The sequence below is a fragment of the Pituophis catenifer genome, unplaced genomic scaffold, assembly GCF_029215685.1.
Source record: "Pituophis catenifer annectens isolate HBS135680 unplaced genomic scaffold, rPitCat1.0.hap2 SCAF_4, whole genome shotgun sequence".
Taxonomy (NCBI): domain Eukaryota; kingdom Metazoa; phylum Chordata; class Lepidosauria; order Squamata; family Colubridae; genus Pituophis; species Pituophis catenifer.
In genome coordinates, this window is record NW_027256884.1 from 38,523,979 (window position 1) to 38,549,155 (window position 25,177).

General features: G+C 36.1%; 1 protein-coding gene across 1 annotated transcript in view; it reads right to left on the reverse strand.

Annotated features, from left to right (window-relative positions):
• GABRB3 (gamma-aminobutyric acid type A receptor subunit beta3) overlaps window positions 1-24,312 on the reverse strand; it is a 124,320-nt gene extending 100,008 nt beyond the window's left edge. The window contains exons 1-3 of the mRNA XM_070942730.1: window positions 24,233-24,312; window positions 23,793-23,884; window positions 23,557-23,624 (exon numbers count right to left, since the gene is read on the reverse strand). Of these exons, the coding sequence (XP_070798831.1) occupies window positions 23,557-23,624; window positions 23,793-23,884; window positions 24,233-24,312 (240 nt within the window). The remainder of the gene's footprint in view (window positions 1-23,556; window positions 23,625-23,792; window positions 23,885-24,232) is intronic.
• Window positions 24,313-25,177: the final 865 nt, after the last annotated feature.

The following is a 25,177-nucleotide window of genomic DNA, read 5'->3' on the forward strand; positions in this document are numbered from 1 at the left end:
GCACGGCTGTCTTTAGAAGAGCATATGATGGCCGTGGCCGGGGGGCTTTTTATCAAGTCCGCCTGATACGCTAGTTGTATTCCTTCTGGATCGGGACTTCCTACGCACGGTCACTCAGGCACTCATCACTTCCCGCCCCGACTACTGCAATGCTCTCTACATGGGGCTCCCCTTGGGGTGCACCCGGAGGCTCCAGCTGGTCCAGAGTGTGGCCGCATGGGGGATTATGGGAGCGATGGGGTGCTCCCATGTGACACCTCTCCTGCGTGAGCTGCACTGGCTCCTGGTGGTCTTCCGGGTGCGCTTCAAGGTGTTGGTGACCACCTTTAAAGAGCTCCATGGCTTAGGGCCGGGTATCTACCAGACCGCCTTCTGCCGCAAATAGCTTCCCACCGGCCAGTACGCTCACACAGAGAGGGCCTCCTCAGGTGCCGTCCGCCAGACAATGTCGGCTGGCGACCCCCAGGGGGAGAACCTTTTCTGTGGCGGCACCCGCCCTCTGGAACGACCTCCCCCTAGAGATACGCACGATACCAGACCACCGGACTTTTCGTCGGGCCCTGAAAACTCATTTATTTCACCTAGCCGGGCTGGCTTGATCCCATCCATTTCGGTTTTAATTTGAAATTGGTTTTAATTGGGTTGTTTTAAATTGTGGGCCGAAATTATTTAATTACCTTTTAAATTGTTTTTTAAATTTTGTATGCTCTGTTTTATCTCGGCTGTTCACCGCCCTGAGTCCTGCTGGAGATGGGCGGTATACAAATCAAATCAAATAAATAAATAAATAAAATAAACAGAACTAGGACAAAAAAAAAATGACCCCTTCCCCAACACAGGCTAAGCATCTCAATTACATGGGATTAATATGGAGAAGACATATTTTTTTTATTCTTCACCTTATTCTATCAATATTCTACTTTCTCATGCTGCTATTGTCGTTGACATTCACCCTCCCCAATTTCATTTCTGCCTCAAAGGGTATTGGCACTTGTTTTCAATTCGTTTTCCTATGCTGAGCATTTGTCTCTTCAAAAAAAAATTCCTCAGTGCTTTGGTCAGTGTATACGTATCACAATGGATTAGATTCTTTTCAGTGCATGTTTATAGCTGACATAGCAATTTTAAGAAGCAAACTAGAAAAAAGAGCAGCAGGAGGGAGATGAACACAAATATAGACAGCAAGTATGAATGCATGTATGACAAGAGAAGGAGAGACATAGAAAATAATGAGTGCTATTGGGCAGATAAAAACTGAGTCCCTGATCTAGAAACCAAACTTTTTTTGTTCAAAAGAAAAAAAATTCTACATGTAGATTTATTCTCTTTAAGTCAGATGAATATAATCCTAACAATGTATCTTGGTATCTAGAGCCTTGGTGGCGCAGCAGACTAAAGTGCTGTTAAGTAATACCAGCTGCCTGCAATTACTGCAAGTTCAAATCTCATCAGGCTCAAGGTTGACTCAGCCTTCCACCCTTTCGAGGTAGGTAAAATGAGGACCCGGATTGTGGGGGCAATAAACTGACTTTGTATAAAAAAGAACACCGCTTAGGGGCCCCCGAAAGCCCTACTAAGCAGGAATATACAAAAGTATGAAGCCTATTGCTTAACGCATTATAAGCCGCCCTGAGTCTCCGGAGAAGGGCGGCATATAAATCGAACCAATAAATAAATAAATAAATATCTCCTATAGCTATGGAGAAATGATGGCTTCATCTACTGCAGTTTAACATAAAGCCATAGAACTTCACTTGAATTGCACAAATTGTTAAAGAATATAACAGATTAGGAAAAATAATCAGTTTAATACCAGCACTCTGGCATTTACTCATGTGGTATAAAAATAAAAAGTTGGCACTATTAGAAAATAGGCCCAGTGCCGTGATAGATACATAAACTAGTCTTGTAGATATTAGTTTGCTGGTATTGCATATGTGTAAAAAAATTAATAAATGATTATTCAATCACACATTGGCATTTGATCCTGTGGAAAAGATCCAGTGATCATTGTTAAAGAAACATCTAATAAAGCTTTTTTTGGTTGGTATACTTTAACCAAGTAAAGGAATAAATTTTTCCACAATAGTTTAGAGTTAGAAGTGAGATTGGAGAAGAGAGAAATGATAGGGTATTGATGAAGCAAAGTATCTCCATCTTGTCAATAGCCATAGATGCTCAATATGACATGTATGAAAGAAGATTTATTTGTCTTGAAGATGTTTTACATGACATGATTAGGTAACGCCTCCAATAAAACAATTTAGCAGGTACAACAACTGTCGAAGAATGTCTCTTTTTTTTAAAAAAATATTTTTTTAAAAAAAACGTTTCTTTTTGTACGAGTCAAAAAGAGGGCTGTGAAAATATCTGCAGTGCCCCTCACATCCTGGACATAAATTATTTCAACTTCTACCCTTAAAATGACAGTATAGGGCATTGCACACCAGAACAACTAGACACAAGGACAGTTTTTCTCCCAATGCCATCACTCTGCTAAATAACTAATTCCCACAACACTATCAATTTATTTACTAAGACTGTATTACTATTATTCTTCTCATCCTTCCTAGAAACTATCTCTTCCCACTTATGGCTATAACCATGTTGCTTGTATCTTTACAATTTATATCATTTTATTGTTTCCTAGTATGATTTGGTTGCTTATTAGTATCCTATGACTATCACTAAGTTTTGTATTTTATGATTCTTGATGAATATATTTTATTTTATTTTTTATGTACACTGAGAGCATATGCACCAAAGAGAAATTCCTTGTGTGTCCAATCACACTTGGCCAATAAAAAATTCTATTCTATTCTATTCTATTCTATTCTATTCTATTCTATTCTATTCTATTCTATTCTATTCTATTCTATTCTATTCTATTCTATTCTAAAGATGCACAAATTAAAACTGAAAGATCAATGAGACATCAATGATAATCTAAAGAACTTAAAACTACCAGTAAGTACATAACTAAAAGTTTTTTTTTCTGATTAATAAGGTGAAAGTTTTAATCAAAAGGAATTTCAGGTGAGGAGTCTTAACAAATTCCCCAAAAGTAAATATGTCATATATTTTAAAATGCAAATTAAATGTTGGCTATGAAGTGTTTGATCTGATTGGCATTGCTCTGGAAAAGAAAGCTTTAAATATTTATTGTTTGTTTGTTTGTTTGTTTGTTTATTTGTTTGTTTGTTCAATATATATGCTGCCCTTTTCTGGAGACTCAAAGCAGCTTACAATGCGTTAAGCAATAGCCTTCATACTTTTGTATATACCTGCTTAGTAGGGCTTTCGGCCCCCCTCTAAGCGGTGTTCTTTTTTTTTATACAAAGTCAGCTTATTGCCCCCACAAACTGGGTCCTCATTTTACCTACCTCGAAAGGATGGAAGGCTGAGTCAACCTTGAGCCTGGTGAGATTTGAACTTGCAGTAATTGCAGGCAGCTGGTGTAACTTAACAATGCTTTAGTCTGCTGCACCACCAAGGCTTTTAATAACTTCCAGCCAGGGGTGAAATGCTACCAGTTCGCTCTGTTTCAGGTGAATTTTTTAATAGTTTTTTTTTTATATCACCGGTATTTCCGGTGATCAACTGTGCCGCATGGTTTATATTCACTAGAAAGCAGGAAATCCTGCTTTCTAGCGAAGCTAAATCATGTGGCACAGTTGTTCCCCCCCCTCGCTGTTCTACTTACCTAGTGAAGTCTTCTTTTTCTGTGACAAGCGTGCATTTGGTGTGCAATGCACATGCATGCGCAGTGTGCTTTTGGTGCGTGCTGCTCATGCGTGTACACAGTGTGCTTTTGGCACGCAGCATGTATGCAGGGGCAGCAAACTGGTGGTGATCCACGGAGGATTTCACCACTGCTTCCAGCCTTTATCCTTTCTACCTTCTGAGATAAATCAGTGCCTTTTTCAGTAAACAGAAAAGTGAAACAGTGCACAGAAATGGTGTAGTACTGGTGTGAGGATGATGATGATAAAAATTGGTTCTGAATTGTCACTTATTCAGAACAATTCCTAGGTTAACACACAAATCTAATTCAAAGTTTGTTTTTGCCCCTGCGGTCAAATAACATTTATTTACATGCATGCATTTGATCTGGTTGTGGTCTTTTGATATTATATATAAGGGGTGTCAAACTGGCAGCCCATGGTCCGGATGCATCACATGCAGGTCACACCCACCCCAGCTCTGCAAAGGGAAAAAACATTACGAAACGTCACGTGACAGCAATGTGACGCCATGAGTTTGATTCCCATGCTATATATGGTACTATTGTTGTTTTTTCTTGTATTATAATTTTTAATGCATTCCTTTCTCACAGATACCAAACATCCTAAATCTTATTTATGAATTGCTTTTATTTTTATATTCTAGATGTCTTATTTCAATATTCTTCAAAAGACTTTCTTTTTTCTCTTTACACATATCAAAGATTTTAGATTGTAAGTAAATTTTGTCCTTGAAACATGAATAATCAGTGATATTATTTTGTTTTATTATGACAGCAATTTCTCTAACTTTTCTTAAAATATAAATGGGCAAATTGGTAAATATCATGAATTATTTCTAATGTTCTAAATTTTCTGCTTCCTGATTTAGTTTGCAATCTGCCTTGTCCAAATAAACTTTCACCCAGTTCATTCAAAGCCCTATTTTCTTCATTGACTCTCATATCATTTTGTATATTTAGCTCTTTGCAATCTGCAATATTTCAAATGTTTATTTCTACACAAGCACATATTTAAGTTTATTAAGGTGGCTATAAAATAATGGGTCACTTCTTTTTTCCTATTAATCTTCAGTATTATGACACTTGTTCTGTGTGCTGATAATTTGTATGACAACTGAGGGTTAAACCACACGGCTTTAGATCAAATAGCAGTAAAAGATGTTTGCTGATGCTTTGAGAGTCACACATTTTAACTATTGTCAGATAATGGGGAATGGCATTATCTAAAGGGCATGCTACTGAATGCAGATATATAACTTTCTTCAGACCTTCAGTTCATGCTAATAAAGAAGCATGTAACAATATATCAAGCCATGTTCAAGCTCTATTAACAATATTTCAGATAGCTTATTATTATTTAGTATGGATTTCCCAAGGCTGAAATAATCAGTATAAATAATAAATAATAAGAGTTTTTGGCTATGTGAAATAACTATACTAAAAAGTTTACTAAGAAGTTTTTATGATACCTGAACATTTTGTTATATTATTCCCTCATTAATACTTCACAAACGTTTAATTGCCATTAATAAAAAATCTAACTATTATTCAAAAGGAAATTGAGCAAATACACAGCATACTGTGCTAGATAATCAATCTTAGATTTATTTTTAGCTGATCAAGAGAGGTTGCAAACTCATACATTCATCTTCTTGTGTATGGATTAATGCCCATGGAAATATAGAACACAACCTTGATTTTATCCACCAACAGATTTCATTTGTTACTTCCAGTTTCATCACTCTGGTAATTAGTTACTTTCTTTATTTCTTTTTTTTTTTACAAAGTTGTAGTTCTATTTGTCTTACTTTGCATTTCTTTAGCACTAAACTTTATGTGTTCTTTTTTGTGCAAAGCCATTAGATCATTTAAATCAGACATGCAAAATATAACACAATTTAACCCCCTTTAAAATTTAATCATGCCAGTCATATTATTAATGGTTTTAGTCTTTTTTTAAACTGTGGAAATATTGTAGAGAAATATGTCAGCATTATTAGAAAATATCCCTATATGGAGCCATTATACTTAAGTTAAACAGTCACATAGACATGATGGACATAGGAAACACTCTAAATACTCGTATCTATAGATTGTTTTCACTTAAACTATGAATATACATGTTGCTTCAAAATAATTTTCTAAAAGAAGAAAACCTAGTAGCAAGACATTATTTCCAGAAATATCTGCAGGAAGGAGGCAAACGATGAAACAAACATCACAGTGTTGCATATGTAATGAATCATGCTTGCACTGCCACACTAATTTCTCTATCTAACTAACTAACTAACTAACTAACTAACTAACTAACTAACTAACTAACTAACTAACTTATATAACCACCTATTAAGCAAAAGTGATTCTGGGCACATACAACAATGAGATAATAAAGTGAAAACCTCTACAAATATAAAGTGTAAAAGTCCATGTTAATAAATAACATAAAAACCAAAGATACAAGGTTGATAAAAATGGCCACCTCAACAATAGAGCCATCTCAATAAGTCTCCAGTACCCTGGGAGCTTCAGGCCTGATAACCAAGTCTTGACGGCCTTTTTTGAATATCAAAAGTGATGGAACTAATTTAGTACATCTCCTGGGACCAGTAGTGGGTTGCTAGAGGAAGTGGTGGGAGGCTCCGCCCACCCACCCGGACACTTCTGCGCAAGTGTATGCGCAGAAGCATGAGCGTGAGTGCGCCCATGAGCGAACCGGGAGCTATGGGTTTTGAAACCCACCCCTGCCTGGGACCCACCAAATGTACCGTAGGTCCATACCCATGGGACCTGCAACATGCACTCTCTGGCAGATCTAATGGCTGATATAATTGAAGAGTCCCTCAGATAGTCCAGTCTCATGCCATGAAGAGGTTTAAAGTTTAAACTGGCATCTTAAATTGGACCAGAAGCAAACTGGCTCATGGAGCAGGTGTGTAACATGCACTATTCTAGGAGCACACATAACTGCCCATGCTGCTACATTCTGTACCTGCTAAGGCTTCTGGATACTCTTCCCTTATAGAAAACATTGCAGTAGTCCAATCTGGAGGTAACCTGGGCATAAGTACTTTAAGTAGGCTCTACTGATCCAGGAATGGGCTGAACTGGCCCCCAAGATGAAGCTGTGAAAAGGTCTTCCTAGCCAAATTTGTCACCTGCTCCAAAACCACCTATTGTTCCCCATCCAGACTCCCATAGCCTCAAAGTATCAGGATGAGATGCTCATAGTGCCATTGAATTTACCAGGGATGGAGACATATAATCCATGGTGATGGATGAGCTCACCAGCAGTTTCATGTAGATATTAAACATGAGAAAAGAAAGCATTTTATATAGTAGGTGCTGATGGCAGGACCTTTCTTCCCCAATCATCACTGACTGGAATTGGTTCTGAAGAAAAGTGGCAAACTAGCACAATGCTGTGCTACCCACATCCAATCCTCTGAGCTAACTGAGAAGGACACCATAGTCAGTGGCACTCAAAGTCACTGAGAGGTCAAGTAGGGCATAAATTCCCTAGCCCCATTTTGTTCATGGCAGAGGCTATACATAAGCATGATCAATGCTGTTTCTGTCCCATTCCCAGGTTTGAAATATCTGAAACTGTTGCACCTTTTCTATCATTCTACCACAAGAAAAGGTGGTGAGATACTGGACCAAATAAACTTTTGTATTAGGAAAACTTGCTAAAATTAGTATTTTCTTAATACATGTATTTTCCTATTGTTATCTAAAATATGCATTTTTGCAAACAGATTTCTATAATATAAAATTTTGTACTTTGTAACTATATGTTCACAACAATATAACTTTGTACACTTTTTAAACTGGAAAAGTAAAAAGAACAAGTTCATAAATACTATTGCATTTTGATTTATATGTCTTGATTCATCAAGCATATAATTTGTGAGCTCATTTTAAAAGTAGAAGATAAAGCTTTCCCCCATCCCTTCCAAATATTTGGATTGTAAAAATAGGGAGGGCATGTAGAGGAATTGAAGTAGGTTAATGCTATGGAGTTTATATTTAAAATAAATCTCTCATCTTTAAAATAAATAAAACAATTTAAGCAATCTCAGGTAAGAAAATATTTAACTTCAGCCTTTGACTGACAAGTCCATGTATTTCTTCATTATCCAAATCGTATCACTTCTTCACAGCTCTGAAATCAAACCCCATATTTAAAAAAGTGCTAACTATAAAATAGTTCATTAACTTAGCAAGTGATGACATTGAAAAAAAATACTAATGGCATCTCTTATATAGAATTTTAGAAAATACCATCCCATGTAAATGACAAGTCCAGAGCAACAACAATAAGACTGAAATAAATCCTGATAGTATTTGCTTGTGAAATGTCTATGAATGTGGATAAAATTCCTTTTCTTTGGGCCAACATATAGTTGTCCATGTAAAGGAGATACATAAAGTGTTTAATAAATTGAACATTTTATCTCCACCAGGTGACAGGGCTTCATCTTTGTGGCTGGCTGGAATGTGATTTGGCTGGAGCTCTCGGTGTGTGTGTGTCTGGCTTCTGGGGTGTAGATTTTTCTGTCTGTGGGTGCTGGACTCGTTTGTTGACAAGGGCTAGTTTCCAGATGTCTGGTAGGCAGGAGGTATCGTCACGTTTATTCATGTTATGGGGGTGTTTTTCTATTTCAATGGGTTCCATAATTATTCTCTTGTTGAAGTGTTCAGTTTTGGAGATTAATTTGGTTCCTTCAAAGTCAATTTCATGTCCTGTTGCTTTAAGGTGCTAGAAAACTCCCTTTTGCCATCCCAGCAAAGCAGACTACCAGCACCAGATTTGAAATAGTAACAGCAGTTGCTGCAAAAGACCCCTTGCATAAGCCTGATGATGGCAGACGAGATTCTGCCGAAATGTTGCCAAAGTGCTCTCAATCTTACACGGGAGAAGACCCGAATACATCAAGACTTGCATATATACATACATACATACATACATACATATATATATATATATATATATATATATATATATATATATATATACACACACACACACATACACATACACATACACATACACATACACATACATATACATATACATATACATATACATACGTATGTATGTATACATACATACATACATATATATATAATATTAGTCAAAGCATGACTTGTTTAGTATTTCCTTCCCTCCATGTACTGTTTTATAATTCATTACTTATTCAGTCTTTCTGTATGGTCAAACCACTCATCACACTTCTTTGATATTAAATCCACATTAATTTAATACCCATTAATTCTTGACCCTGACTTTTACTATTTTACCTCATACATTATATTCAACTGACTTTTACATTACTCCAGACTTATTCAACTTTCACTTCATATAACATAGCATATTCTTAAACAGTAATTTTTGCTGCTTCAAAAAGCATTATTCTTGCAGTTGACTACACTCATTATCTTGCTATTCACCTATTTGTATCTTAATGTTTGATCATCCATTTCACCATCTTCAGTAAACATTCTACTGTGGCACGAAACATACGTATATGCTCTTTTTAATGATTTACTCTATATTCATTTTCCTGTCAAACAAAACTTTTCTGGTCTTCAATAACATTATTTTATTATCCTTTACTCTTTGTGGCAACATATAATCTAGCTAATATTTGTTACAGATTATTCAGATTCTTGGGGAACAACATGGCATTGTATGTATGTATAAATTAATATTGCTAATTAATACATTTCTAATATCTGTACAATAATTTATTATACATTTATCAATAATACATTACTAAAAGCATTACATAATCAAAGCAATACAAGAATTTTATTTCTGCTCAACACCAAAACATTTGCTAATCATTACATTATTTTCATGCATAAAATACTACACTTAGCAACCAATTTGTTCAAAACTTTCCATAATTCAAACATACAGCAAGTCCTCAGTTAATCATAGTAATAGGGACCAGGTACTCCATCACTAAGTCATAAAGCCTGATGTCACATAACCATGCTGACTTATGACAGCTGTGCTGACAGTTCCAATTGTGGTTGTTAGGTGAATCCTGTGTTGTGAGTCATGACCATCATTTGAGATATCTCCTGCCAGCTTCCCCATTGGCTTCATTCATCAAAAGTCGGCAGCAAAGACTGCAAATGGCAATCACATGACTGCATGATACTGTGACCATCATAATTGCAAGCTGGTTGCAAAGTGCCTGAAATGTGATCATGTGATACAAAGATGTTTCAACTGCCACAACTTCAAGGACTTATACTCAAGGAATATTTCACAGTATTCCAATATTTGAAGGGCTATCACTGAGACGAGGAGAATAACCTATTTTCCAAATCACCCAATGGCCAGACAAGGAACAATAGATATATGGAAATTGATCAAGGAGAGATTCAACCCAGAAATAAGGAGAAATTTTCTGACAGTGAGAACAATCAACCAATGGAACAGCTTGCCTTCAGATGTTGTGGGTGCTTCATCACTGGAGGCTTTCAAGAAGAGAGTGGACAGCTGCTTGTCAGAAATGGTATAGGGTCTCCTGCGTGAGCAGAGGGTTAGACTAGATGACCTATAAGCTCTCTTCTAACATTGTTATTCTATATTCTGTATTCTGGCTGATCATAAATCCAATTGTTCACTGCTGTCATAGCTTTGAACAATTGCTGAATGAATGGTCATTAATCAAGGACCAACTGTATTCATTTTATTCTACACTTTATCTAAATCAATTATTGTAGAATAAATGTTAGCACATTTGTACATTTCTTAACAGTATTTCAAAAAGCAGAAATATGGGTTGCATATTCCTGCCCAAAATAAGTGCTCTTTCACCACCACCAAATTTATTCACATAATCCCTTGCATACTTTTATTCAGAATTCTGCCAAATACCTTCCAAGGCATACTTAGCAAACTAATGGGGTACATCAAAAATTATTTCATCACATTTATTTTTAATTTTATTCATTCTAGTGAGATCTTCTTGTCTAGCTCTCTTCATTCACTTCCAAAACAATGTTTGGTTCCTATAAAATCATGTTGATTTTTTCCCTCTCTTGTAATATTAAATGTACGTTGTTTTCTTTCATCAGATTGCTCATAACTACTGTATCATTGTACAAGTTATACAGTATCTTTGTCTTGGCTTCATTTTTGCAATAATTTTTCTCCTATATATATTTTTCTCATCCGCAGCTTTCTGCATTTCACTATTCCATGAAGAATCCTTTTTTAATGTTTCCCACTAAAGCAGTCCCATACACTTCTGTGCCATCCTATAATATTATTTTCATTCTCTTCCATGCATTGCCCAAATTATTTTTGAATACTTTTGATATAGAATTTGACTTTTTGCAGTCTACCCTTGACACTACCAAAATAGTGTCACATTCAGAACTTCTCATCATTCTTGTACCCCTCACTAATTCTATGTAACTTTCATTTTTTAAAAAAATCTGATCAATCATGCTTTAGCTTCATTCCTTTTCTGTGAATATGCATGAACAGTTATTTAAAAAAACCAAAACTCTCCAAGCATATATTTAAAAAATGATAACAACTGTCATTCATTTGAGGATCTATGAATAGTCCAGTCACTTTTTAATTAACAAGGTATTTAAAAAGTGACTTGTTGCGTCTTTCCTGCCCCTCCATTTTTGTCATCTGACTGAAAAATGTTTTCCCCTGCCTTTGTTCAGAATGTTACACAGATTTTTCCCACCACCCAAACTCATTACTAGCTCTTCCATTATCTTTTGAAGGTCGAATTGACCCTTTTGAAGGTCGAATTGACCCACTTCTGATAAATGTTTTAGTCCCTTCATTCACATTTAAGCTAAGTTTTCATTTCCTGGCATACATTCATAAACTAGCCCAAAAGTTCAATAACCTTTATTCAGGCCTGTTATATCCTTTCCTTTCCCTTTTTTTTAGTTTTAAACACATATAGCATTTTTCTTTCAAATGAACAGGTCTGCTTGACAAATAAAGTGTTTGCTTAATGAACACAGCATTTGCTTAACTGCAGCATTCAGTTAACATCTGCCATGAAAATATCTGGAAAATTAGTTCTGGTCATGTGGAAGTCTTGACTTATGACTGCAATGTCTTACAACCATAATTCTGGGTTTAGTTACAGTTGTTAAGTCAAGAATTACCTGTATTCTATTAATCATAGCCTATGCTCCAATCAACAATGCAAAGGAAACAGAAGGTGCACATTTCTATGGCAACAGGCATCAATCCACTGACACAATATCATCCTTCCCCACCCCAAAAAGTTTTACAAAACAGAGGAAGCTGAAAAACTAAAGTTATAGGCAAAATAGCACAAAGTAGACTAGTTTCAGTGTACGTAATGAATCATGTGATAGACTAATAGAGTATGCCAGAAAAATTCAGTGTTTATAGCAAATATTTTACTCCAACAATCAGAAAGATAACTCAATGCATGGACATTACAGGATGGACAATACTGAAATAAAATTGATTATTTATACACTGTACACAAATATGGAATGCTCTATTCAGCCAGCAATAAGACTGTCCCATAAAACTGCAGCTCACAAAGCCCTGCTTGAAAAATTACAACTTTATCTAAAAAAGTAAATAAAATAATCAGACCAACAGGATATCATCTCAGCAATATTTCTTATGATTATGCAGTGAAAGTATAGATTTATTGCATTAGATTGGATAGAATAGAGCATATTGCACTGAAATTTGTGACATCATTAAAGAAGAAGCAAATAAAAATACCTTGAAATGCAAAAGACAGCAAAATCATTATCTGCTGACATGTACAAAACAGCAAAACAAAGGCAAAAATAAAAAGGAACAGAAGACAAGGAAAAATTGCCCAACTATGCACTGAGTATGAGAGAAGAGGAAGAAGTGATAAGGAGTTATATCTAAATCAACACTGAAAAGAAACAGAGGATAATAAATAAATGGCAAAGCAAAATAATTATAAAAATCAGAGAAATTAAAGAAAACTTTAATGGAAGGCATATTGAAGATAATACATATTAGGATTAGATAAATGAACTCTAGAGATTTACATTTTGATTTAGGAAGATCTAAAAATACTGATAATAACAAACTTTCAAGAGTTGCTGTTAGCACGGGGACGTCCGGCTGATGTCACAGCAAGATTGGAAACAGAGAGCCGGTCCCTGCACTTCCGTGCTGAGTTCTCCCCATTGTTGGGCTCCAAAAGGAGCCAAAGTCACCTTGGAGGGGCGGTGAAGCAAAGAGGGATGCCCTGCGAGGTCTCAGAGTGTCACAGCTCTCCTGCCTGACCTAGGGCTTACTTTCCCTCTTAGCCACAACAAGAAGAGAAAGCCTAAGATGGCTGCCACAAAGCTGGAACAGCCAATGACCATATAAGCTTGGAGCTGGAGTGGATTTTGGTGAACAATGTGGAACAGGGTGAGAGGATTTTTTTTTTTTTACTCAAAAGTTAATTCCAAAGAGAAATCTAGTATTTACTCAGAACTATCTGTTAAAGCGGTGATCAAATACTTTGAGAAAGCTACCAGATTGGAAGGAAAGGATTAAAGAGAGATTTTTTTTTAAATGCAGGACTCTCAAATTGGGAAGATGTAACATTGGGAAGGCAATTTAAAATGCTGGAATTACGGATTTAAAAAAGTAACACTGCTTCTATAATTGAATTACAATTTAAAATAATTAAAAACAGATTTCTAGTAACAATATTGAAAATTACAATTACAATGCTTAATGCATTGTAAGCCGCCCTGAGTCTCCGGAGAAGGACAGCATATAAATCGAACCAATAAATAAATAAATAAATAAATAAATAAATAAATAAATAAATAAATAAATAAATAAATAAATAAATAAATAAATAAATAAATAAATTTAACCTGAGATTGCCACTTGCTGATGAAAGGAAAAAAATACAAGCCTGGGAATACCCATTTAAAGGACTGTGAAAATATTTACTGGATTATATATATCTACCCTATGGCCACTGGAGATTTAAATGTGAGAACAAGTAAGACATTTAATTAAAGTGACCCCTGAATGTTAATGTCAGCATTCCAGAACAACTCAAATCCAATCAAAAACTTTGAGACAGGCATTATCTCAAAACTTCCATTTATTAGAAGTCATAAGTTATATGACTGAATTATATGACATGTTATATGACTGAATCCATAAAGGTGACTTAAAGAGGCTTGGATAACTCCCTTGACACCTGGACTATGTAAATGCAACTGACTGACTACTTATGGAACATAAAGAACTCTGATTAGTGTATACTTTGAAGAGTAACCTCAGATTTGAACAAATGGTTCTTGGGCTATTGGCCAAAAGTGGAATTTATTAAAATGAGATAAGATGCAACATAAGGAGAAAACGAGTGGAACTTTGAATGAGATGGACTTGATGTTTCAAAGCATAAAGGATATGATATAGAAAGAACATAAGGTGATTATGGAATTAATGCATGGCATAGATCAAAAATTGAAAAATATTATACAAAGGACAATGAGTAATGACCAAGATGCCCAGGAAAGGAAGGAGCTAGCAGAAGAAATAGAGGAAAAAACAAAATTGAGGGATCAACAAAAAGAAGATGAGGAGTCATCAATAAAATTAATAATGTTTGTAGGGATGGGAGAAACACTTAGATTGACTAGGCAGGATGTAGACACAGATACAGACAGAGATAAAGAGTTAAGGGAAGAAAATGGGAGGCAAGTTAAAAAAAGAATAAGAATTAAAGTATTGCTGCAGGCAAGAGATGACGGATAAAAGGTAGATAGGAAAAAGAAGAAAGAAAAATCTTTTTTTTCTTTCCTTTTTTTATAATGGTGGCAGAAAGAGAAATTAGAACAGAGATAGGAATGTGTTCAATAAGAGATTGAGAGACTACTTGTACATATACCTTTACATGATGAAACAAGTAGTAATAAAATGGGAAAATTAGAGATTGAATGATGGTATTATTAAGTAAGCTTAAATAACATTGTGATTGGTAAACGCTGAGCAATTAAATAACGAAAAGAACTTTTAATATAAAAATATATTATATTAATAATACTAGATAATGTATTAATAATGTATTAATACTAGAACCCTATAGATTGGATAAAAGCAAAGAATAAGAATAGAGTTATTTTGTATGTTTAAATAATATCTTGATTGGCATTAGATAGTATATTGAAACACTGAATAATGAAACAATGAAGGATAGTATTTTAATATAAATAGATTCAAAGAGTGAAATATGGGAAATATGAATAAGAACTAAGTATTAAAAAGGGGAAAATTAGAGATTGAATAATGGTGTTATTGTATATGTTTAAATAATATTATGATTTGTAGTGGAATAATAAAGTGAAATAATGATGAAAGAATATATTTTAATACAAACAGGTGTATTAATAGTGGAATCATATAGATTGGATGAATGTAAAGAATATGAATAGAATTAATTTGTATGTTTAAATAATATTGTGACTGGTAGTAGAATTGTATATTTAAATATTGAACAATGAAATAATGAAGGATAGTATTGTAATACAAAGGTAACATCTTTTAATATAATGGTGACATGAATAAAAGTTAGAATAAACTTTTAGGAATAGAGGAATAAGAGAAAGGGGAAATATTAGCATACACATTTTTATAAAATAAGATAAATGCAATGATAAGAGGGAAGTTTAGAAACTGAACGGCGGTATTATTATGTATGTTTAAACAATATGAAATAATGAAAGATTAAATGTGATATAAATATAAATGTGAATAAATGTGATATTGATATAAATGTATATTACTACTAGAAATATATAAGCTGGATGAATGTGATAACTATGATTAATAATATTATTTTATCTGTACTGAAATGTATGGCACCCAAGTGTCACACTGTTCACACATTGATATGTATATGTAATATAAAATAAAAAACCTGAAGAAAAAAAAAGAGTTGATGTTAACACTGTAGAACTATTTAAAATTTTACAAGAAGGTATAATTAAAGTGCTACCCTTTTTATTAAATAGAGGGTGGCCAAGGAGTTGATGAATTTATATTCCAATATCCAGAAAAAAGAGAGTCAGTCTGATATAGTGATTAAGGCACCAGGGTAGAAATCAGGAGACTGTGAATTTTAGTCCTGCCTTAGTCACACACACAGCCAGTTGGGTGACCTTGATCCAGTCATTCTCTCTCAGCCTTTGGAAGGAGAGAATGGCAAAGCACTTCTGAAAAACCTTGCCAACAAAAGCAGGGACTGTCCAGGCAGTATCTGAGAATAAGATATGATTGAAAAGAAAGGAATAAAAAATTCAGAAAGGATAATACTAGCATGATCAAACTACAATCACAAGTTTACTGATTCACAGGGATTATGACTATAACAATGAAATTTAAAAAAAAAAATCCTCTGAGGGACAAAGATTATGACAGGTCTAAACAAAACACTGAGAGTCAAAGGCAACTGATAACAAATTTATATAGACCACGAGTTTCCAATTGTGAAAATAATAAATTAATTGTGATAAGAAGAAAAGGCTGGTGCTATATAAACTTGTTGAAAATACGTTAGGCCACAAATGAAATAATGGAATACATTGCCCATTGGAAGTGCTAATAATGAAACTAAAACTTAAATCTTTTGGATACATAGTGCAAAATTAAGATTTCCTGAAGAAAATCATGATATTTGGAAAAATGAAAGACAATAAAAAAAGAATGACAAGATGAATAGGGACTGTCACTAATGATACAAGTATGATTTTAGAAGAACATAAATAAGGAATTACTAATACAGTCTTTGCAAAATGACATCCATCAGGTCACAAAGAGTTCGAAGCAACTGAATTCCTTTAAAAATAGCTAGAAGAGTAACATACACATTGGCTATTTACGGGACCGCCTGCTGCCACCAATAGCCTCCCACCGACCAGTATGCTCCCATAGAGAGGGGTTTCTCCGGGTGCCGTCGGCCAAACAATGTCAACTGGCGGCCCCCAGGGGGAGAGCCTTCTCTGTGGGGGCACCTACGATCTGGAACGAGCTCCCCCCGGAGATACGGAGGATTCCGGATCTGCGTACCTTCCGTCGCGCGCTTAAGACGTTTTTATTCCATCAAGCTGGCCTGACCTAAACTTTTCCTCTTTTAAATGGAATTTTAAATTTGGTTTTAATTTATTGGGGTTTTAAAATGTCTCAGCCAAATTTATTTAATTAGTTTTATCTCTATTTTAAATTTTGTATCTACATGTTTTATCTTATGGCTGTTCACCGCCCTGAGTCCTTCGGGAGTAGGGCGGTATACAAATTTAATAAAATGAAATGAAATGAAATTGCACTAAGCAGGGCTTCCAACCAAATATGCATCATTACCATCAGCCAATTGGTTATCAATGCATAATTAACATTTTTTGAGGTGGTTATTAAGCAAATGCCAAAGTTATTAAGCAAACCAATGGTTCACTAAGGGTATGGTTTTGCTGACAACCAGAAAGCTGACAGATTTCAGCAACACCATTGTAAAGCATGGTCATGTGAATGTACCCTGTTGCTGAGCAGCCAAAGTGAAGTATGTCACCACCGGGGGGGGGAGGGGGGCTGGGCAACCATTGGAACTTTGGATCTGGGTCATAAGTCCTTTTTTTCATGTCTGCCATAACTTCAAAGACAACTTGTACCTTGGAGGGAAATGTGTGGGAACTGGAAAAGACTATGATAATCAGTTCCATATTGTTGCCAAGAAATTCATAGGTATGCATGGAGTTACAAAAAATCAAACCCAAATTGTATACTCTTGTCTGAAGATCAGTGCAGTCTTTCTCTCTGAAATGATAGGCCTCTTTCACTGAGCACATAGTTTTAGGAGGAATGAAAAAAAAAATGATATAAGAGGAAGAGAACATTCTCTTAGCCAGCCAGATCAGCCAAATCAACTGTGGTGATCAATGGGGTGACAGATACCTCAGCCAGATTATCCTCACTTCAAAATCTGAATCAAGGAAACCATTTCAAAAACTGCCCTTCCCCAGCCATTAGTGCAAAATGTATTTTACTAGTTCCAAAATAAACCTGAACTCACTAGTCTCATTTTGGCATTCAGTAGACTGTACAATCACAGGAATTGTTACTGTAGCATACATAACATTTCAACTAAAATCACGATCCATGGCACTGAACAGAGTAATTTGGAACAGATTTTCATTTACTCAAGCAGAGGGGAAAACATATGAACAAACTGCTTTCCAACTGCGAGTTTCCTTGAATCTCTGTCCCTGATCTATTTATTTATAGCTTCAGTATGCTGTGAATGATAATGTTGCAGCAGTTGCATCAAAAAGAATATAAATCTTTCCACTTTTGCTGTATGCAAAATGATGAGGAAGGGAAGAACAAGAAAGAATACTGGATTTGGTATCTACTGGTCTGATTTCAAATCAGAGTGAAACTTGTGATCAGGATCACAGTCACAAACCTTTAACCATGAAAACCATCTCTATCTTACAGCAGCTACATGAGGATCTTTTGTGAGCTATATTAGCTACATTAGTTTATTTTACAAAAAAAAATGTATAATGCCATTTAACTGCCAATCTTCAGCTACACTGCATATATAAAGAACATAATTACGCTTTACAAATACTGCTTTTCTTCCACTCAACATTTTATATATATATATATATATATATATATATATTGCAAATTTTACTATATTTTGTAGCAAAGCAATAATATGACTTTTGGAAAATCAGATTTTAAAAGGGCATTCTTTGAAAACTCTGGCATCAATTTTTGTCAAACGGCACATACTTCACTCATCATAGCTCTGTAGCTTGCTTACAAATTGTGCTCAAAGGCTAAAAATTATGCTAGGGTTTCTTTGGCTAGATTTTAAGAGAATGTTGCTCCGTTTTTCCAAATACTTCTCCAGATCCATATTAAATTGACCATTTCAAAAGCTCTGAATGTAGTTAGGGTATCAGACCAGATAGTCTCTGCCTATCCTATCCTCTGCCTAGAAATTAAATGGCAAATTTTGTGTTTTTGCTGTCATATGACAATCATTTTGGGCTGAGCCAATGAATTTGATTACCTAACATAAAGCAGGCAACCATTTGCATTGGAAATTTCAATCTGTATTTTTAGCTGTCAAGAGATCAATTAAGTTGATGGAAGACTAGTTAGAGTATATGCTCTGTGCTTGTGCCATGTTTGCATTCATTATTTTAGATGGTTATTTTAAATTTTCCATTTATTATGTGGCCTAGTTTAATGAATTAGGTGCCTACAAAATGCCAAGCACATCTGATGAATGAATGTGATTAAACAGTAGTTATCTGACAAAGACTAGGCTTGAGAAGACCTCAGCCATGTAAACTCTTTGGGTGACTCACAGCACATCCTACCTCACAAGCTGACATTGTAGGGCTAAACGTAAGACAGCTGCCCATATATGTTATCCTGATCTCCTGAAAAAAGGTAGAATGGCAGAAATACTTATTCTAAATTACAGTATAAATTGCATGTTACAACAGGAAAAGATTCTAGGGTCAAGTTAGGAAAGTATACCAGGCAACAATATATGTCAGTATACCATATGTACCCTCCCAGATGGTGGAATGACAGCAACAGCATGTCGGCTTTAATTTGAAGAATCTTTCATATGAACCAGCATAGGCATATTTGGGCAACTTTATAAAAGATAAAGCTATGAATAGCTGCTATTCAGAACATTTACATATTGCCTCCAGAAACAGGCCCCAGATATTTTGATATCACTTCTCAGGAGAACATGAGTGGAAATGTGCTACTTTACTCAGGTTCTGTTGATATATTGGTATTTTGTTGGCCATGGTGGAAACAGAAACATACTAGGGTCTTTGATCTGATTCGGCATGGTTCTTTTAATGCTCTTATTGTGTAACTTTGTAGACCAAGAATAAACAAGGTATGGTCTTCCACTGCAATTCCCAGGAGCCCCAGTCAGCTTTCTAATTATCAAGAATAGTAGGAATTATTATAAAGTAACAGTATCGGAGGTACAAATCTAGGTGCTCAAAAAAATTAAAAAGAAAAGAAAGGTAACAGATAACCAACATAATGACAGCATCAAAGAGATTATATCAACAAACTAGGGTCAAAGTAGAATTGAGCCAGAAGCCTTGAAAACATATTTGTACATCTTTATCTTTCATATAATATTTTCCAATTTATTGAGTACTCTTTGATCAGTTGTCTTCTTTAGTTTGTCAATAAAAATATGAGAATCATGGCCCTAGGTGGAGTAAAAAGCTGATATATTTAAAGAGAGCCAGATATTAGGTTTTTTAAAAAATACATATTGGATGGACCACTGCAAAAGCAACATGAGCCTGGGAATGTAGAAGAAGAAAAAGATCTCTTAGTAACAGAGTGACCTTAAAATAATTATACCCATAATCACAGATGGATTACTATATCCTGGTTTGTAGACTTAAGTAAAGTCTTACTAATTATCAAATATTTTCCTCAGAACATTTATCATATTGTGATTATTATTTTCCTACTCAGCATTTTTAATGTAAAGTAACTAACAACAGCTAATAAAAGTAAAGATAAGCACTCTAGAGCAATTAAGAGAGAAAACAGAACATACATTTTCCAAGGAAGCAGTGTAAAAAAAAAGTTAAATCATCTGCTCCCTGTCAAATATACACATACATAGTCATACATATCAGTCAGCAACAGATGAAACATATGTAAGGGAACAGACACATTTTTTTAAAAAAAGATATTCCATAATACTGGCATATCAGTTGAAAAGCTTCTATCCATTCGATTTACCCTGGCAACCCCTAATGGCAAGACTGAATTAGGATCTCTGATAAGAAACTTAAAAGAGATGATAGTCTTTAAGCCATGTAAGTCTCCAGAAGCTTAGTGTTTTAAAGTAAAACCAATATTCTAAAGGATACAGTATAACATATATACTGTAAGTGATTATGTAGCATGCAATACATGTTTTTTATCAACCATCCTCAGAGGATACTCAAGCTATATTATTTTTGATCCACTAACATTTCAGGTCAGGCTATCATTACAGGGTCAGTCCCTCCATGCTGAATCTGGTTATTGCTACTACATAACTGATTACAGCCAATCAAAAGAATACATTTAAAAAGGGAACACAGATGATGTATTAGCCAGAGCTTGTTATAATCATTCTTAGTCATTCCATTGCCAGTAAATTTGCAAACAACTTTGAATCAAGGATCAAATATCTTAAGAGAAAATGAAACCCAATATAATGAAAGCTGTATATTTATCCATAAAGTGACAATATACAATATTTTCATATTCTGTTTCATGGAACTATTATATTTAGATTTTTTTTAAAAAAAAGCCTTTTAAATTTGCTAATGGAATTAGGAAAAGGAGATACAGAATGTCATATGTTCAGAGGGTTGGTGGCACTTATACAAGAGTCAGCAGCAGAAGAAAACATTTAAATTTGCTACCCATCAATTTTTGCCTAATTCCTCAGCAGGCTTTAATTCTTTATCTAGCTGTCTCCAGAACCTAGGGGGAAAAAAACTTTTGGGAAAGCTTTTTCATGCAAGGTTTGTTGTTAGGAAAATCTAAGTACTTCTCCTACTGTTAACTATTTCCTTTCCTTAATTGCTTTTTTACTTCTGAGTTGCATTATCATAATAAATATAGTGTAGTAAAATGTGTGCTAAAATAGAGTTATTCTCTGCTATGAAAGCAGATAAAAGTATACAATCTTTTTTAAAAATTTGAATTGTAGCACAATGTTTTATGTACTCCAATATCACTAAAATGGATATTTCAATATGTGCTTTCCCAATATTTTAAAGAAATATAAATATGCTTAAAATATATGCTAACTTTTTGTAAAGAATAAAATAAAACAGGCATGTTATTAGAACTTTAGGTTGTTGTTTATACATATTTAAGTAGAAAAAACTCCATTAAAATTAATAGAATAGGCAGTTCTTGCAGAGGAATAATGATAGAGGGACAGGAAAAAATATTGAGTGATTCTAGCTTCTAGTGTTTATCCTATCCCATTTAAAAGGGTCCCTATTCTAAAATAAATTTGGTTAAGTAGTTTTCTTTTTCAACCAGAAAAAACTGTGTCTTGATCTCTTATTAAAAGTCACTGTCAGTTATATAAGAAAAAAAATCTGCCTTCTTTTTTTTAATTCACATGTAATGTATCATTAAGAATCATGGAGACACAAAAATTTAAACGTTGTTATTAAACTTCAGGCTCTTAAGGTCACAAATCATTTAAGGTCTTAAAAAGTACATATATTACATCAATCATTTGCTTTCTTTACTTAGTAACTATTAATGGGCTGACATTGTATAGCATGTTTCCTTTCCACAAAATATACCTTTAAGTTTTCAGACAAATTTTAAAATGTAATATATACTTTTGGAGCAGAGAATCAATCAACAACAAATACTATAAATATGATTTATATAAATGTTAAGTAATAGGAAATTTGTTAATTTAATCCAGTTTTATAGCAGACTGTGCATTATGTTTCTTAAAGAATTTTAAATTGACAAATTTCTGAATATTTGTTTCATTTATTTTTCAAAATTATGTATGTAAAAGAGAAAACATTTATGTATGTTATTTCTACTTATATTATTTCAAGCACTGGGAAATAGGTAATATCCCTGCTATTAAAAATAATTATATAAAATAAGAATTAAGCAAAAGTAAAGTAAACAAAATAAAATGCATTGTGTTTTATATAGTTAAATCTTTATTTTTAATATAAATATTCTATTTTCTAAACCAATTTAGACTCAGTATTAACAATTTAAAGTTGTACCTTAAGAGTGTACACTGCAGTTAATAGATTTTTTTTATGCATATACCATTTTCCCTTATAAACAAACACACACACACACACACACACACACACCTGGAAAAATGTTCCTTGCTGTTAGTAAAATAAATCTTCTAATACAATTCTTGTTTCAAATAAGTGATTAAAACTTGTCCAACACTAAAGATCTATTGAAATCACTGCAACTTGCTTTGTATATGCTTATGTAAATGACAAAATGAAAGTGAAGTACACTTAAATTGCTAACCTGGTTAACTATATGTAGCAATCTTCATTGGAGGGGAAGCTGGTTTTTTATGCAAAGCTTTCCCATTAATACAAGCAGTAGAACTCTATCTGTAATGACATCTGCAAGCCCAACAAACAGTGAGAACGACAGATGCATCTAAGCAACTGAAGTTCCTTTTCAGCACCTGAGACAGCACTCTAAAATCTGGCTATATTCCCTCCAGTAGCTTCAGCATGCAGTCCACTCTGCTGCCATCCAAAAACTAGCTGCATATGGCACACCCAAGCCAGCCATTACACTTGATTTTGCTGCATTATAACTTCCCAAATCAAGAAAAGGTCTGTCTCAGCAGAGGAAAGATAGCATCTAAAACCATCATGGGAGTAGTACACTAGATTGCAGTCAAGGGACCACCAGTAAACCTCAGGTTATCTACTGACCTGGTTTGCTTTAGACTCATGCACAAACTTTCCAGTCACTGAAGGAGATACAATGGAGGTGTTTTGCCAAAAGCTCTTTATCTGGGGGTCTTTATCTAAAGAGCCCCTTCTTCAACCTTTTTCAGCCCCCTCAATTTTTTTTTTAAAAAAAGCATTCTGCACTTGGGCTACCAAGAGAAAATTCAGAATCAGGTAAAAATGCATCCATTTGAAGGCAACACTTTCCCATTTCCTGGTGGAAATAACTAGAGGTCTATACTCACCATGTTGACTTCAGAGACCATGTCGATACTGGCAATATCTATGTTCATCCCGACATTCACTGGGGGGCCTTAATGAAGAAACAGACGGCGGCGTCATTTTGACATACGGTTGCCTGGCGCCCAGGGGTTGGGGGGGCTTTCGTCTTCCTCGGCAGAACCCCCACCCCCAATCCCTTTAACTCACACCCAGAACACCTAAGGGAGGGTTAGGGGAGCCTCCCCAGGGCCTCTCTCACCTCCAAAATCCGGTCTGAGGCGAATGTCGTAGCCTTTCAACAATTTATCCACAGTTTCTTTGACGAAGGACATGTTCCCCGGATCGTTCACACTGTGGAAGAAGGAGTTCGAGGGAAAGGGGGCAGGGAGGCAGGAGAGGCGGACATGAGCCAGGAGATCAAGAGAAGTCGGAAGAGATGGGTTGGAGGGATAAGGAAAGTGAAGTAACGGGATGGGCCAAAGAGAGCGGCCGGGACAAGAGAAGGCGAGAAAAAGAAGTCGAAAGGAGGCAAAGACAGCGAAGCAGGAGGCGTGAGGAAGGAAGGAAGGAAGGAAGGAAGGAAGGAAGGAAGGAAGGAAGGGGCAGAGGTTGTAGGAAAGCTCTGGTCAGTTCTTTTCCTCAGCGAGGCACAGCCTTCCTTCCTTCCCCTCCCTCCTCCCCGCCAGCCGCTGCTCCTACCTCTGGGCGCAACAGACCACGGCCACCAGGACGGGAGCGGAGAAGAAGCCGAAGAGCCTGCCTCCCCCAAAGCCCCACATCCCTCCGCTCCCGGCTCCCTTGCCGCCGCCGCCGCCGCTGCAGCCGCCGCCGCCGCCGCGTGCGGTTCCGGCTGCCCGAGAGCCGCTGAGGAAGAGGCGGAGGCGGAGGCGAGCGTCCCCTTTCCCCTCCTCCGGCACGTCCCCCCTGCCGGTAGCGCCGCGAAGCTCCTGAGGAGAGGCGGAGGAGGGCTTCTCTTTCCCCACCCCCTCTCAGCCTCAGAATTGCTGCTCAAGGCACCGTCGAGAGGTGGCCGCAGGGCTCCTTCTCCTCCTCCTTTCCCCCCCCGAGGAGAGTTCTGCCGGCCGGGAACGGGCGTTCCATGGATTGCCGCGGAGGCACCCACGAGCCGTTTCGCCCGGACGCTTTGTCCTAATCGCGCCCACCTCCGCCTCTTTCCTCTCCAGCGGGATTCACCGCCAGCCTTCCCCGCCCCCACGGCCTCTCGCCGCCGTTCTGCTGCTTCCACTGAGGCGGCAGACCAAACTGTAGGCGCACGCTGGAGCGCGAAGCCGGCGTTAAGCGAGCCGCGGCCGTGGGGCGCACAAGCCACAGGTGAAACTGTACCTGAGGTGTTTGAGAGTGCGGGGGGGGGGCACAAGGGACCAGAACTTCGGGAGGAGTTACTCCTGTGGCTCTCACATCGCGGCCAGGCTAACCCTGGCCGGCTGTGCTGACTCAGCAATGCAGGGCACCTTGTAAATCCCGCCAAAGTTCTTAGTTCAGGGACTGGCCTACCTGCTCTTGCTCTTTCTTTTTTTAAAAAAAAATTTTTTATTATGTTTTATCAATGGATTAAAAGACAAAACAGAAAAATACATACATCCAACAGTAACAACAACAAAAATGTGTACAAAAGGGGGGTGG